Source organism: Oncorhynchus clarkii, chromosome 31, assembly GCF_045791955.1.
Source record: "Oncorhynchus clarkii lewisi isolate Uvic-CL-2024 chromosome 31, UVic_Ocla_1.0, whole genome shotgun sequence".
Classification (NCBI taxonomy): Eukaryota; Metazoa; Chordata; class Actinopteri; order Salmoniformes; family Salmonidae; genus Oncorhynchus; species Oncorhynchus clarkii.
In genome coordinates, this window is record NC_092177.1 from 18,197,431 (window position 1) to 18,213,221 (window position 15,791).

At 44.7% G+C, this 15,791-nt stretch overlaps 1 protein-coding gene across 1 annotated transcript in view; it reads left to right on the plus strand.

Annotated features, from left to right (window-relative positions):
- Positions 1–15,791, plus strand: part of LOC139391187 (sorbin and SH3 domain containing 2b) — a 66,790-nt gene that overhangs the window by 47,393 nt on the left and 3,606 nt on the right. The window contains exons 17-23 of the mRNA XM_071138777.1: positions 2,878–2,963; positions 3,069–3,109; positions 3,208–3,322; positions 3,651–3,779; positions 5,659–5,874; positions 11,000–12,046; positions 12,320–12,508. Of these exons, the coding sequence (XP_070994878.1) occupies positions 2,878–2,963; positions 3,069–3,109; positions 3,208–3,322; positions 3,651–3,779; positions 5,659–5,874; positions 11,000–12,046; positions 12,320–12,508 (1,823 nt within the window). The remainder of the gene's footprint in view (positions 1–2,877; positions 2,964–3,068; positions 3,110–3,207; positions 3,323–3,650; positions 3,780–5,658; positions 5,875–10,999; positions 12,047–12,319; positions 12,509–15,791) is intronic.

The following is a 15,791-nucleotide window of genomic DNA, read 5'->3' on the forward strand; positions in this document are numbered from 1 at the left end:
TTCATCAAGTCACCCTCCCTTAACTCTGTTGTATTGATCAAGTCACCTCCCCCTTAACTCTGTTGTATTGATCAAGTCACCCCCCTAACTCTGTTGTATTGATCAAGTCACCTCCCCCCTAACTCTGTTGTACTGATCAAGTCACCCCCCTAACTCTGTTGTATTGATCAAGTCACCTCCCCCCTAACTCTGTTGTATTGATCAAGTCACCCCCCTAACTCTGTTGTATTGATCAAGTCACCCCCCTAACTCTGTTGTATTCATCAAGTCACCTCCCCTAACTCTGTTGTATTGATCAAGTCACCCCCCTAACTCTGTTGTATTGATCAAGTTACCCCCCCTAACTCTGTTGTATTGATCAAGTCACCCCCCCTAACTCTGTTGTATTCATCAAGTCACCTCCACCCCCCTAACTCTGTTGTATTGATCAAGCCACCCCCTCCTAACTCTGTTGTATTGATCAAGTCACCCCCCCAACTCTGTTGTATTGATCAAGCCACCCCCCCTAACTCTGTTGTATTGATCAAGTCACCCCCCCTAACTCTGTTGTATTGATCAAGTCACCCCCCTAACTCTGTTGTATTGATCAAGTCACCCCCCTAACTCTGTTGTATTGATCAAGTCACCCCCCCTACTCTGTTGTATTCATCAAGTCACCTCCCCCCTAACTCTGTTGTATTGATCAAGTCACCCCCCTAACTCTGTTGTATTGATCAAGTCACCCCCCCTTAACTCTGTTGTATTGATCAAGTCACCTCCCCCCTAACTCTGTTGTATTGATCAAGTCACCCCCCCTAACTCTGTTGTATTGATCAAGTCACCCCCCCTAACTCTGTTGTATTGATCAAGTCACCCCCCCTAACTCTGTTGCATTCATTATTGCAGGTTATTCATATTTTCTCGTATGATGTTGGTAATTTTTTCTCCCCAACATTAGTCTATTTTTATATTTATTTATATGTATTTGTGTTATCATTGGAAGTTAGCCTCTTCACTCCCTGAGACGTGTACACATTGGTCTGGTCTCCCATCGCTGAGGGCGACACCCCCATACACCAAAAACATATTTACCAGCCCTCTGGTTGACCTATTTCTGATAAACCTTTCCCGTCACCGAAGGCTAATCTCGAATCTGGAATGCCTTACCAGTCGGCACAGGCGATACAATGCGTGAAAATAAATGTTTATAAGGCATTCGTGTTGTTGAGTCTTTGTCCACAGCTCAGTCAACATGAAGCCCACCACAGGACCTGTGTCTCCCTGCTACTCTATAGAGATGCAGCTGTGTGTGTGTGTCTCGTCTAAAATCTTCTGTTAATAGACATAGCAGGGGGCATATGACTGGAGAGCAGCTGAGGTGGGCAGTCTAAAAAGGCTTCTGTGGGATGTTGGCATGGGGAGAGACAGAGACAGATACTCCTCTCCTATAAATGTGTTTTTCCTCAGAGGAGAAATGGGTATGTCAACCTGTCTGCTTCATAGCCTGATACTTATGTCTGTATCCTGTCTGTGGTTTTGGCACAGCACATAGTGTGTATTTTCCTACTGGTGGGAGAAATATCTAGTAGCTGATGATTGAAACTTCAGTTGCTGGACCATTGACCAGAGTATGCAGGATACTCTGGTCAATGGTCCAGCAACTGAAGTTTCAGTCATCAGCTACTAGATATTTCTCCCACCAGTAGGAAAAGACACACTATGTGCTGTGCCAAAACCTTTTACTTGACATACTATCCCAGGCAAAGAGAGGTTTTCTGGCAGCAGTCCCCACTAAGACCACATCAGCACCCAGTGCTGACCTGCAGTATAAATACTAATGGGTGGCAGGTGGCCTAGCAGTTAAGAGATTTGGGCCTGTAACTGAAAGGTTGCTGGTTTGAATCCCTGAGCCGAATAGGTGAAAAATATGTTGATGTGCCCTTGAGCAAGGCACTTAACCCCAATTAACCCCAATTGCTCCTATGGACTGAGTGTACAAAACAGGAACACCTTCCCAATGTTGAGTTGCACCTCCCCTCTTTTGCCCTCAGAACAGCCTCAATTCATCAGGGCATGGACTCTACAAGGTGTCGAAAGCGTTCCACAGAGATGCTGGTCCTTGTTGACTACAATGTTTCCCACAGTTGTGTCAAGTTGGCTGGATATCCTTTGGGAGGTTGACCATTCTTGATACACACGGGACTGTTGAGCGTGAAAACCCAGCAGCATTGCAGTTCTTGACACAAACCGGTCCGCCTGGCACCTACTACCATACCCCATTCAAAGGCACTTAAATATTTTGTCTTGCCCATTCACCCTCTGAATGGCACAAATACACAATCATAGCTTTCACCTGGATTCACCTGGTCAGTCTATGTAATGGATTCACCTGGTCAGTCTATGTAATGGAAAGAGCAGGTGTTCCTAATGTTTTGTCCACTCTGTGTAAATCGCTCTGGATAAGAGTGTCTGCTAAATCACTAAAATGTACATTTCCATCCAGGGTGTTTGTTCCTGCTGGATATAAATGTTCTTGTTTGGAGTCATTGAGAGAGACGGGCTCGCTACTGAAAATATAACTGGATACAGCTGTATGGCACCCTATTTCATACATCTGGTCTACCTGCCTTAAAGCGAGCTGTAGGGAATCCAGGACAGTACAGATACCTTTCTACAGTGGGGAGTGGTGAAGTTGAGTCTGTTTCCCATACCATACACTAGGTTAGATAAGGGTTTAGATTTTTTCTGTAGTTTTATTTTGATTCATCACATTATTTAGCTAAAATACCTATTTTTGTTGCTCTCATACCCTTGCCATACCCTTGCCTTGCATGTTAAGTGTCTGTATGGACTGTTCCTCTCTGTTCCTCACTGTGGCCTTCTCTCCCTTTCTCACAGACCAGGACCCCGCCAGGGGCCACTCTTACGCTGATGGGGGCCGCCACACCCCCCAGATCAGGATACCAACCCCTGAAGTCAGAGAGGTAAACAATTGTATTTGGCCTCCGATTTATTTTTGACACTTGTACTGAACACCGTAGAGGGATGCCATGATTGATTGTTTCTTTCCATGCCCTCAACGGAAACAGCCAGCCAGAGCTGTATATGACTTCAAGGCACAGACAGTGAAGTAAGTACAGATCAAACCCAATGTTTGCTAGTATTTCAGATGAAGACAACAATGACGCATCCCTCAGCCATGACGCTAATGGTCCATGTGTTGTGCAGGGAGCTGACATTCAGGAAGGGGGAGACGGTGTACATCATCAGGCAGATTGACAACAACTGGTATGAAGGAGAGCACCGTGGACTGCTGGGGATCTTCCCCATCTCCTATGTGGAGGTTAGTGTCTGCTCTCTACTCTCCTCTCTCTCATCTCTCCTCTCTTCCTATCATCTCTCCTCCCTTCCTCTTATTCTTACATCTCTCCTCTCATCTCTCCTCTCTTCCTCTCATCTCTCCTCTCATCTCTCCTCTCTTCCTCTCATCTCTCCTCTCATCTCTCCTCTCTTCCTCTCATCTCTCCTCTCTTCCTCTCTCCTCCTCTTTTTCTCTCTCCTCTTCTTGCTGTCTCAATGTGGGTTTTCAATGCACAGTATTGAATAATTTTGAGTTCATATTTGTCCCCTATCCTGAACCCACAGCCTATATCTCTCTCTTTATTCTTTAGAAAATCCCTGTCTCTAAGAAGCAGCAGCCAGCCAGACCTCCTCCGCCAGCCCAGGTCAGAGAGATTGGTGAAGCAGTGGCTCGCTACAACTTTAATGCTGACACCAACGTGGAGCTCTCACTGAGAAAGGCAAGAGCCTCTCTGCTGTCACTGCATAACTTTGATTCTCAAACTGTCTGACTGTACATACAGTGCCTTGCGAAAGTATTCGGCCCCCTTGAACTTTGCGACCTTTTGCCTCATTTCAGGCTTCAAACATAAAGATATAAAACTGTATTTTTTTGTGAAGAATCAACAACAAGTGGGACACAATCATGAAGTGGAACGACATTTATTGGATATTTCAAACTTTTTTAACAAATCAAAAACTGAAAAATTGGGCGTGCAAAATTATTCAGCCCCCTTAAGTTAATACTTTGTAGCGCCACCTTTTGCTGCGATTACAGCTGTAAGTCGCTTGGGTTATGTCTCTATCAGTTTTGTACATCGAGAGACTGACATTTTTTCCCATTCCTCCTTGCAAAACAGCTCGAGCTCAGTGAGGTTGGATGGAGAGCATTTGTGAACAGCAGTTTTCAGTTCTTTCCACAGATTCTCGATTGGATTCAGGTCTGGACTTTGACTTGGCCATTCTAACACCTGGATATGTTTATTTTTGAACCATTCCATTGTAGATTTTGCTTTATGTTTTGGATCATTGTCTTGTTGGAAGACAAATCTCCGTCCCAGTCTCAGGTCTTTTGCATACTCCATCAGGTTTTCTTCCAGAATGGTCCTGTATTTGGCTCCATCCATCTTCCCATCAATTTTAACCATCTTCCCTGTCCCTGCTGAAGAAAAGCAGGCCCAAACCATGATGCTGCCACCACCATGTTTGACAGTGGGGATGGTGTGTTCAGCTGTGTTGCTTTTACGCCAAACATAACGTTTTGCATTGTTGCCAAAAAGTTCAATTTTGGTTTCATCTGACCAGAGCACCTTCTTCCACATGTTTGGTGTGTCTCCCAGGTGGCTTGTGGCAAACTTTAAACGACACTTTTTATGGATATCTTTAAGAAATGGCTTTCTTCTTGCCACTCTTCCATAAAGGCCAGATTTGTGCAATATACGAATGATTGTTGTCCTATGGACAGAGTCTCCCACCTCATCTGTAGATCTCTGCAGTTCATCCAGAGTGATCATGGGCCTCTTGGCTGCATCTCTGATCAGTCTTCTCCTTGTATGAGCTGAAAGTTTAGAGGGACGACCAGGTCTTGGTAGATTTGCAGTGGTCTGATACTCCTTCCATTTCAATATTATCGCTTGCACAGTGCTCCTTGGGATGTTTAAAGCTTGGGAAATCTTTTTGTATCCAAATCCGGCTTTAAACTTCTTCACAACAGTATCTCGGACCTGCCTGGTGTGTTCCTTGTTCTTCATGATGCTCTCTGCGCTTTTAACGGACCTCTGAGACTATCACAGTGCAGGTGCATTTATACGGAGACTTGATTACACACAGGTGGATTGTATTTATCATCATTAGTCATTTAGGTCAACATTGAATCATTCAGAGATCCTCACTGAACTTCTGGAGAGAGTTTGCTGCACTGAAAGTAAAGGGGCTGAATAATTTTGCACGCCCAATTTTTCAGTTTTTGATTTGTTAAAAAAGTTTGAAATATCCAATAAATGTCGTTCCACTTCATGATTGTGTCCCACTTGTTGTTGATTCTTCACAAAAAAATACAGTTTTATATCTTTATGTTTGAAGCCTGAAATGTGGCAAAAGGTCGCAAAGTTCAAGGGGGCCGAATACTTTCGCAAGGCACTGTAGTTCTCATCCCCTCAGTGTCTACAATTAAACTGACTTCTACCTGTGTGTGTGTGTGTGTGTGTGTGTGTGTGTGTGTGTGTGTGTGTGTGTGTGTGTGTGTGTGTGTGTGTGTGTGTGTGTGTGTGTGTGTGTGTGTGTGTGTGTGTGTGTGTGTGTGTGCTTGCGTGCGTGCGCGCGCGTGCGTGCGTCTGACAGGGTGAGAGGGTGATTCTGCTGAGCCAGGTGGACCAGAACTGGTATGAAGGGAAGATCCCAGGGAGCAACAAGCAGGGCATCTTCCCCGTGACCTACGTAGATGTAGTGGTCAAGAAGTCCCCCACTGCCAAGAACCCCGCCCACCACTACATAGAACCTTCTTCTTTACCCCAGAGCCTCTCCGCTGACAGGATCCACCCTGTGGGTTCGGCCAAGGTACGATGACCCCACCGGACCCCACATAACCTGACCCAAATGGCACCCTATTCTGTATTTGGTGCACTGCTTTTGACCAGAGCCCTATAGGCCGTGGTCCAAAGTAGTGCACCGTATAGGGAATGATGTGCCATTTAGAAGGCACACAAAATATCCACTTGGCATTTACAATCTACTGTCAGACTACCGGTCTATATGGCTCGTGAATATACTGCATGTGTCTTTTAGTAAGTGATCGGTTTTGAAGAGAGGCGTACTGTAGTAGAGTACTTTGTCTCAGTTAGAACATTCTAGAACTAAGGGTGGTCTTCTCAGCTGTCTTGTTATGCATATATTAGCATTGGGGAGCTGTTGTCCTAGCGTGACAATAGGATACTCTTCTAACACCAGCCACCAATCCATCAGGCTTCTTACAGCAGCCACCAATCCATCAGGTTTCTTACACCAGCCACCAACCAATCCATCAGGTTTCTTACACCAGCCACCAACCAATCCATCAGGTTTCTTACACCAGCCACCAACCAATCCATCAGGTTTCTTACACCAGCCACCAACCAATCCATCAGGCTTCTTACACCAGCCACCAACCAATCTATCAGGTTTCTTACACCAGCCACCAACCAATCCATCAGGTTTCTTACACCAGCCACCAACCAATCCATCAGGCTTCTTACAGCAGCCACCAACCAATCCATCAGGCTTCTTACAGCAGCCACCAATCGGTATGATTTAGTCTAACTCAATCCTTGACAAACCCACACTGTACACACACAGATTTTCTCTATGTTTAAAGGGCCATAGGTTGAGCGGAAGAGATTTGTGATGCCGACACTATGACATTCATTGTAGAAGCCTTGTTTTCCATGAACCTGTTTAATAGAGACCTCTGTGGGTGGGAGAGCTACCAGCTCTTGCTTCTCCAGTAAGACGTGCCAGGCCCAGTTCACATTTCACACTTCATCCACAGACTTGGCAGCAACAGGGCAGGCTGCATTAGATCCTTGGAAAGTCCCAACCACATTGAAGTTGACATTTTAAAATGGTTAAGGTAAAGATTAAGGTTAAGGTTAGGGTTAGGTAAGGGTTAAGGTAAAGATTAAGGTTAAGGTTAGGGTTAGGTAAGGGTTATGGTTAAGTTAAGTTAAGGATTAGGATAAGGGTAGAATTTAACGTTATGATTCAGGGTAAGGACCAGGGTGGGAAATTAACATCAGCCACCAGCCAAATGCTGGTAGATTTTGGCATTGGCTGGTAGAATGTCTATGTTTACAAGCCACATTGGCAGGTGGTCACAGAACATTTGGCTGGTAGAATGTCTATGTTTACAAGCCACATTGGCAGGTGGTCACAGAACATTTGGCTGGTAGAATGTCTATGTTTACCATTCACATTGGCAGGTGGTCACAGAGCATTTGGCTAGTAGAATGTCTATGTTTACCATTCACATTGGCAGGTGGTCACAGAACATTTGGCTGGTAGAATGTCTATGTTTACCATTCACATTGGCAGGTGGTCACAGAGCATTTGGCTAGTAGAATGTCTATGTTTACCATTCACATTGGCAGGTGGTCACAGAGCATTTGGCTAGTAGAATGTCTATGTTTACCATTCACATTGGCAGGTGGTCACAGAGCATTTGGCTAGTAGAATGTCTATGTTTACCATTCACATTGGCAGGTGGTCACAGAACATTTGGCTGGTAGAATGTCTAGTTTACCATTCACATTGGCAGGTGGTCACAGAGCATTTGGCTAGTAGAATGTCTATGTTTACCATTCACATTGGCAGGTGGTCACAGAGCATTTGGCTAGTAGAATGTCTATGTTTACCATTCACATTGGCAGGTGGTCACAGAACATTTGGCTGGTAGAATGTCTATGTTTACCATTCACATTGGCAGGTGGTCACAGAGCATTTGGCTAGTAGAATGTCTATGTTTACCATTCACATTGGCAGGTGGTCACAGAGCATTTGGCTAGTAGAATGTCTATGTTTACCATTCACATTGGCAGGTGGTCACAGAACATTTGGCTGGTAGAATGTCTATGTTTACCATTCACATTGGCAGGTGGTCACAGAGCATTTGGCTAGTAGAATGTCTATGTTTACCATTCACATTGGCAGGTGGTCACAGAACATTTGGCTGGTAGAATGTCTATGTTTACCATTCACATTGGCAGGTGGTCACAGAGCATTTGGCTAGTAGAATGTCTATGTTTACCATTCACATTGGCAGGTGGTCACAGAACATTTGGCTGGTAGAATGTCTAGTTTACCAGCCACGTTGGTGGGTGGTCACAGAGCATTTGGCTAGTAGAATGTCTATGTTTACCATTCACATTGGCAGGTGGTCACAGAACATTTGGCTGGTAGAATGTCTAGTTTACCATTCACATTGGCAGGTGGTCACAGAGCATTTGCCTGGTAGAATGTAGAGGTCGAATGGCCGATTAATTAGGGCTGATTTCAAGTTTTCATAACATTCGGAAATCGGTAATTTTGGACGCCGATTTTTTTTTACACCTTTATTTAAACTTTATTTAACTAGGCAAGTCAGCTAATAACACTTTCTTATTTTCAATGACGGCCTAGGAACGGTGGGTTAACTGCCTTGTTTAGGGGCAGAATGACAGATTGTTACTTGTCAGCTAAGGGATTCAATCTTGCAAACTTACGGTTAACTAGACCCACGCTCTAACCACCTGCCTCACGAGGAGCCCGCCTGTTACACGAATGCAGTAAGAAGCCAAGGTAAGTTTCTAGCTAGCATTAAACTTACTCAATCATAATCACTAGTTATAACTACACATGGTTGATGATATTACTAGTTTATCTAGCGTGTCCTGCGTTGCATATAATCGATGCAGTGCTCATTCGCGAAAAAGGACTGTCGTTGCTCCAACGTGTACCTAACCATAAACACCAATGCCTTTCTTAATATCAATACACAGAAGTATATATTTTTAAACCTAAATATTTAGCTAAAAGAAATCCAGGTTAGCAGGCAATATTAACCAGGTGAAATTGTGTCACTTCTCTTTCGTTCATTGCACGCAGAGTCAGGTTATATGCAACAGTTTGGGCAGCCTGGCTCTTTGCCAACTAATTTGCCAGAATTGTACGTAAATATGACATAACATTGAAGGTTGTGCAATGTAACAGGAATATTTAGACTGATGGATGCCACCCGTTAGATAAAATACCGAACGGTTCCGTATTTCACTGAAAGAGTAAACGTCTTGTTTTCGAGATGATAGTTTCCGAATTTGACCATATTAATGACCTAAGGCTCGTATTTCTGTGTGTTATTATATTATAATTAAGTCTATGATTTGATAGCGCAGTCTGACTGAGCGATGGTAGGCACCAGAAGGCTCATAAGCATTCATTCAAACAGCACTTTCGTGCGTTTTGCCAGCAGCGCTGCTGTTTATGACTTCAAGCCCATCAACTCCCGAGTTTAGGCTGGTGTAACGATGTGATGTGAAATGGCTAGCTAGTTAGCGGGGTGCACGCTAATAGCGTTTAAAACGTCACTCACTCTGAGACTTGGAGTAGTTGTTCCCCTTGCTCTGCATGGGTAACGCTGCTTTAAGGGTGGCTGTTGTCGTTGTGTTCCTGGTTCGAGCCCAGGTAGGAGCGAGGAGAGGTACGGAAGCTATACTGTTACACTGGCAATACTAAAGTGCCTATAAAAACATCCAAAGGTATATGAAATACAAATGGTATAGAGATAAATATTCCTATAATTCTTATAATAACTACAACCTAAAACTTCTTACCTGGGAATATTGAAGACTCATGTTAAAAGGAACCATCAGCTTTCATATGTTCTCATGTTCTGAGCAAGGAACTTAAACGTTAGCTTTCTTACATGGCACATATTGCACTTTCACATGGCACATATTACACTTTGTTTTTGCATTATTTAAACCAAATTGAACATGTTTCATTATTTATTTGAGGCTAAATCGATTTTATTGATGTATTATATTAAGTTATAATAAGTGTTAATTCAGTATTGTTGTAATTGTCATTATTACAAATACATTTTAAAAATTGGCCGATTAATCGGTATCGGGGTTTTTTGTCCTCAAATAATCGGTATCTGTATCGGCGTTGAAAAATCATAATCGGTCTACCTCTAGTAGAATGTCTAGTTTACCAGCCACATTGGCAGGTGGTCACAGATCATTTGGCTGGTGGAATCACTAGTTTACAAGCCACATTGGCAGGTGGTCACAGAGCATTTGGCTGGTAGAATGTCTATGTTTACCAGCCACATTGGCAGGTGGTCACAGATCATTTGGCTGGTGGAATCACTAGTTTACAAGCCACATTGGCAGGTGGTCACAGAGCATTTGGCTGGTAGAATCTCTAGTTTACAAGCCACATTGGCAGGTGGTCACAGAGCATTTGGCTGGTAGAATCTCTAGTTTACAAGCCACATTGGCAGGTGGTCACAGAGCATTTGGCTGGTAGAATCTCTAGTTTACAAGCCACATTGGCAGGTGGTCACAGAGCATTTGGCTGGTAGAATCTCTAGTTTACAAGCCACATTGGCAGGTGGTCACAGATCATTTGGCTGGTAGAATCTCTAGTTTACAAGCCACATTGGCAGGTGGTCACAGAGCATTTGGCTGGTAGAATCTCTAGTTTACAAGCCACATTGGCAGGTGGTCACAGAGCATTTGGGAGCATTTTCTTCCTCCAATCCAAAGACCACATGTAAAAAAAAAAAAAATTTAAAACGTGTGTGTGGCAGCTCTGGAGGAGAGAATCTCAACGCTGCAGTGGTGAAAGCGTAGTTGGATACAGTGATTTCTGGGATTGATCTTCATTATTTATTTTGGGTCAAATTTGGGCATCGACTAGCCTCTGCTGGTAAGGACGTCCCAAGGATCTCAGATACCACTAACCCCCAGGTAAAACCTCTGTATCTTTAGCACCAGTCTCTTTTCTGTCAGTGACCTCAAATAATCTGACTGGAGTCAATATTGGTAAATAGATTTCAGAATAGATTTCAGAAACAACAACAGTCTCGGTCCTATGCATTCTGACCTGGCCATTCCCCTCACTTATGTTCTGCCGTATGTGTCTGTACTCTCTCTCTTTCTCTCCCAAGTTATCATCCACGCGCCCTCGCTTCAGTCCACCATCGCCTTCTCTCTCCTTCAGGACACCCCGCTCCTCCCTGTTCCCATCCCCCTCCCCAAGTACCCAGAGGGCCCACCTGCAGGCTGTCACCAATGATTGGATAAACCTGACCCTGGGCCTATCCCCTTCCTGCACCCCGGCCCCCACTCCTCCCCCGTACCCTAACAGCAGTCTGCTGGCCGACCTGGAGGCCCTCAGCACCCTGGTGTCCCCCTCCCCCTATCCAGCCCCCAGCCATTTCCTGGTTTCCCCCTGCCCAGCCCCCACCTTGGGAACCGTAACCTCGACACCACGCAACCTCACCCCTTCCCTCAGAGAGGGCCACTTTATCCCCATCACCTCACCCAAGGCTCCCATCTACCCCTGCTCCCCAGAACCCAGACCCTCCCCACTATCCTCCCTCCCCACCTCTGGCGGCACCTCTTTCACCTCATCACCCATCTCTCCCATGTTTGGGAGCCCCAAGTATGGCAGCGTGGTCGATTTGTCTCAGATTCAGAACAACACTAGCATCAAGCCCATTATAGACTCGGAGAAACCTTTCGACCCCTTCTCAGACACAGTGGCCCTGTCTCTCACCTCACCTAAGGCCTGCAGTCCCATCAATCTGGTGGTGTACGAGCCCAGCGACTGCCCCTCTCACAGTGACCACCCATCTCAAAGCTACCCCCTGTCTCAAAGCTACCCCCTGTCTCACACCGACCCCCCATCTCAACTCGAGAACATAGTAGAGCTAAATCAGTTTATCTTAAAAGAGATGAATCAGTTCATGGAGGACTCCACTAAAGACCAGGTAGTGGACCAGGAACAGGAAGATGACCTTTGTGAGGAGCTGGTGTCCATCATTCAGGGGGGCGACCAATCCAAAGGGGAAGAGTTTTACAGACAAGCATCAGACGTGACAGAGGAGCTTCCCAAGCTTTTCATAGAGGAGGAGCCTACTGAGAGCAGGAAGATGACCCCACCTTATAATACCTTTACCCCTGTGTGTAGAGATGGGGCAGAACAGGACAAGGTAGAGTCCTCCCTGGTGTGATCTGTGTGTCCTAACCTGACACTGCTGTGCAAACATTTTTGCTTCCACTAACCCTAAAGGAACTTATTGAAATTTGAGGCAACTTTTTTCCAACTGATTTTTTTTCTGAGAGCCGGATTCTGAGAGAAACAGATTCTTGTTATGTCTGATTAGTCAGATTGTTATTTCTGGTTTGTTTGCCACTCTCAAAAGATAACTCAGATGGGGCTGTGTGTGTAGCCCATAACACACTTTTGGTCTCTCTGTCACCAGGGTTCCTCTGTACGCCTCACCTCACCTCCCTCCCAGCAGTTCACCATCCCCACTCTCTCCACCTCACCCAAACCTTTGTCTCCCCTCATCTCCCCCTGCACCACCCCTCCACTTCCAGGGGTGCTACACTCTCCCCCTCCCTACAACAAACAGTACCCCCGCCTGGAGCCTAGGTCCTCCAAGGTCAAGGTAAAGACCAGGTGCCTGTGTGACATCATGTTGTGACAACTAACTCCTCCCCTTCCCCTAATTCTCCTCTCTCTCTAACATTGACATACTGTAACATCCTCGCTAAGTTATTGACTACTCCTTTAACCCTTACTTCACTCTATTCACTGTGGTACTGATACTGTCATTCGTTTTTAGTTCTGTTTACTTCACACTGTCATCTTTGGTCAGTACTGCTATTGGTTGGTTCATAGATAGAGTACTATGTTACAATACTACTGTAACATGCTTAGTCTAGATAAATTAATCACTGTTTGTTAGGTAACAGATCTTTAAACAGTTGCAGTTCTATTAAATGGTTGATAATTAAGTAACATGGCTGCCAGGTAGTCCTTGTATACTTGGAATTTTTGTTTTCACTCTGTTATTTACCCTTGTCTCCAGGGTCAGTATCCACAAAGCGACTCAGAGTAGGAGTGCTGACCTAGGATCTGTCCATATAATCTTATTCATTTGTGGATACGGGCCCAGGTCTCATGCCAGTCTCCTCCTAGCATAGATATTACTCTTACTGTCATTAAAGGTAGACTCAGCGATATGAAGTAGATGCGTAAAGTAACCAGCATATTGGGTCAATTTCCGCAACAACTACGAGCGTTTGGTCTCGTGCCTATCACACTAACAGCGTGAAGCGAACATGTGCACATGCGCAGATACTGTGTGTGACTGTGTGAGAGCCAAGTCTTGCATCTCACTCATCTCAACATCTGCAGTGCTGCTCTTAGTAACGTCATTTCTCTAGCTTTAGAAGCTTTCCTTTCTCAACCCTGGCTAGGGTTGCACATTTTGGGGAATGTTCAGAGGTGGAAACTTTCTGTGGGAATTAACGGGAAACTGTATATGGGAATTAACGGGTATATATTGGAATTAATGAAAATGTATGCAAATGAGTATTAATAGCATTTGATCTCCTCAATGTCCACCTCTTGAACATCAGACTCTGAGGCCTCATCTTCACTGTCACTTTCCAACCTTGGATCGTTGTCAGGCTCAAAAAGCCTCAAATTTGCCCGGATGGCCACCAATTTTTTAACCCTTGTATTGGTCAGCCTGTTGCGTGCTTTGGTGTGTGTGTTCCCAAACAAGGACCAGTTACGCTCTGAGGTGGCTGATAATGGTGGGATTTGGAGGATGATGGAGGCAACAGGGGAAAGAGCCTCAGATCCACAAAGTTCCTTCCACCAGGTGGCTGATGAGATATGTTGGCACGACTGCCATATTGCATCTCCATCCCAAAGCCCTTGATTGGAAGTGTACTTTGCCAGACTGCCAAGAACCTTGCCCTCATCCAGGCCAAGGTGGCGAGACACGGTAATGATGACACCATAGGCCTTGTTGATCTCTGCACCAGACAGGATGCTCTCCCAGCATACTTGGGGTCCAACATGTACATTGCGGCATGTATGGGCTTCAGCCAGAAGTCTTCATGCTTTTTGATTTATTTTAGAACTGCAGTTTCCTCTGCTTGGAGCAACAGTGAAGTGAGCAGGGCAGTATGGATTTCTTCTCTTACATCTGCAAGCAGAGTCTTAACATCAGACAGGATGGCATTGTCTCCCTCAGTCTGTGCGATGGCTACTGCTATAGGTTTCAGGAGTATCAGGCTGCTTACCACTCTATCCCAAAATACATAACCTAGGAGGATCCTCTTGATGGGGCTGTCCATATCGGCAGATACTCATTCCCCTCCAGGAGACTGTCAAACATGATGACAACACCACCCCAACGGGTGTTGCTGGGCAGCTTCAATGTGGTGCTCTTATTCTTCTCACTTTGGTGAGCTGTAACTTGATGGCCCTTCACATACCTAACCATTTCCTTGGCTCTCTTGTAGAGTGTATCCATTGTTTTCAGTGCCATGATGTCCTTAAGGAGCAGATTCAATGCATGAGCAGCTCAACCAATGGGTGTGATGTGGGGGTAGGACTCCTCCACTTTAGAACAAGCAGCCTTCATGTTCGTAGCATTGTCTGTCACCAGTGCAAATACCTTCTGTGGTCCAAGATCATTGATGACTGCCTACAGCTCATCTGCAATGTAGAGATCGGTGTGTCTGTTATCCCTTCTGTCTGCACTCTTGTAGAATACTGGTTGAGGGGTGGAGATGATGTAGTTAACTATTCCTTGCCCACAAACATTCAACCACCCATCAGAGATGATTGCAATACAGTCTGCTTTCTCTATGATTTGCTTGACCTTCAGTTGAACTCTGTTGAACTCTGCATCCAGCAAATGAGTAGATAAAGCATGTCTGGATGGAGGAGTGTATGCTGGGCGAAGAACATTCAGAAATCTCTTCCAATACCCATTGCCTGTAAGCATCAGAGGTGAACCAGTTGCATACACAGCTCAAGGAAGACATTCATCAGCATTTCTCTGACTACGTTCCTCCATTGAGTGAAAAAAACTTCTGATTCCAGGAGGACCATGAGCTGTTGCTATCGATAAGGTGTCTTATTCATCATTTTCACCTCGATAGAAGTAGAGGGACTTTTGTCAGAGGTTACTTGTTGTGAACACTGAGCGAACTTTATGCATATGGCCAGATGATTCTGCATTTTTGTTGCATTCTTCACATATGATTTGGCACAGTATTTGCAAATGTACAGCTTTTCCTTCTACATTAAATGCAGTGAAACGTCTCCACACATCAGATAGTTCCCGTGGCATTTTCCTGTAAAGATTAGAAAAAAATGAGTAAAAATACAACAAATACAATGATTTAAACACACTTTGAAATTATTTAAACACACTTTGCTGTAGGCTACTATTTACTAGTTAATAAAAATCATGTATGTCATATAAAATATATTCACCCCACCCAGTATTGTAATCAAAACTTACCAGAAAGCATGTAGTCCTTGGCTCAGACAGTGAAGTAGTGTGGGGTCAATAGCATCTCATGAGAATCAGCTGTATATGTGATGGAAGAGTGCACTGCACTGTGGATGGAGAGGGTTGCAATTCCATTGAATTGGGGATATGCTACAAGACCTAGAACTGCCTTATGTGTATCCCACAAAAAAGGTTCACTGTTATAAGCTAACTTCTTTGATGAATTTAAGCAAAATTCCCAGGCTTAACTTCCCATGGAAAATCTCCGGAAAATGTTGTATATTTACCACAAAGTTTCCGACCCTTTGCAATCCTAACCCTTGCTGACGTACGAAATATACTGCTGCTTCATACAAAGCTGGGAGCGAGAGATCACCAAAGATTGTTACATTTCAAACTTACCACTTAC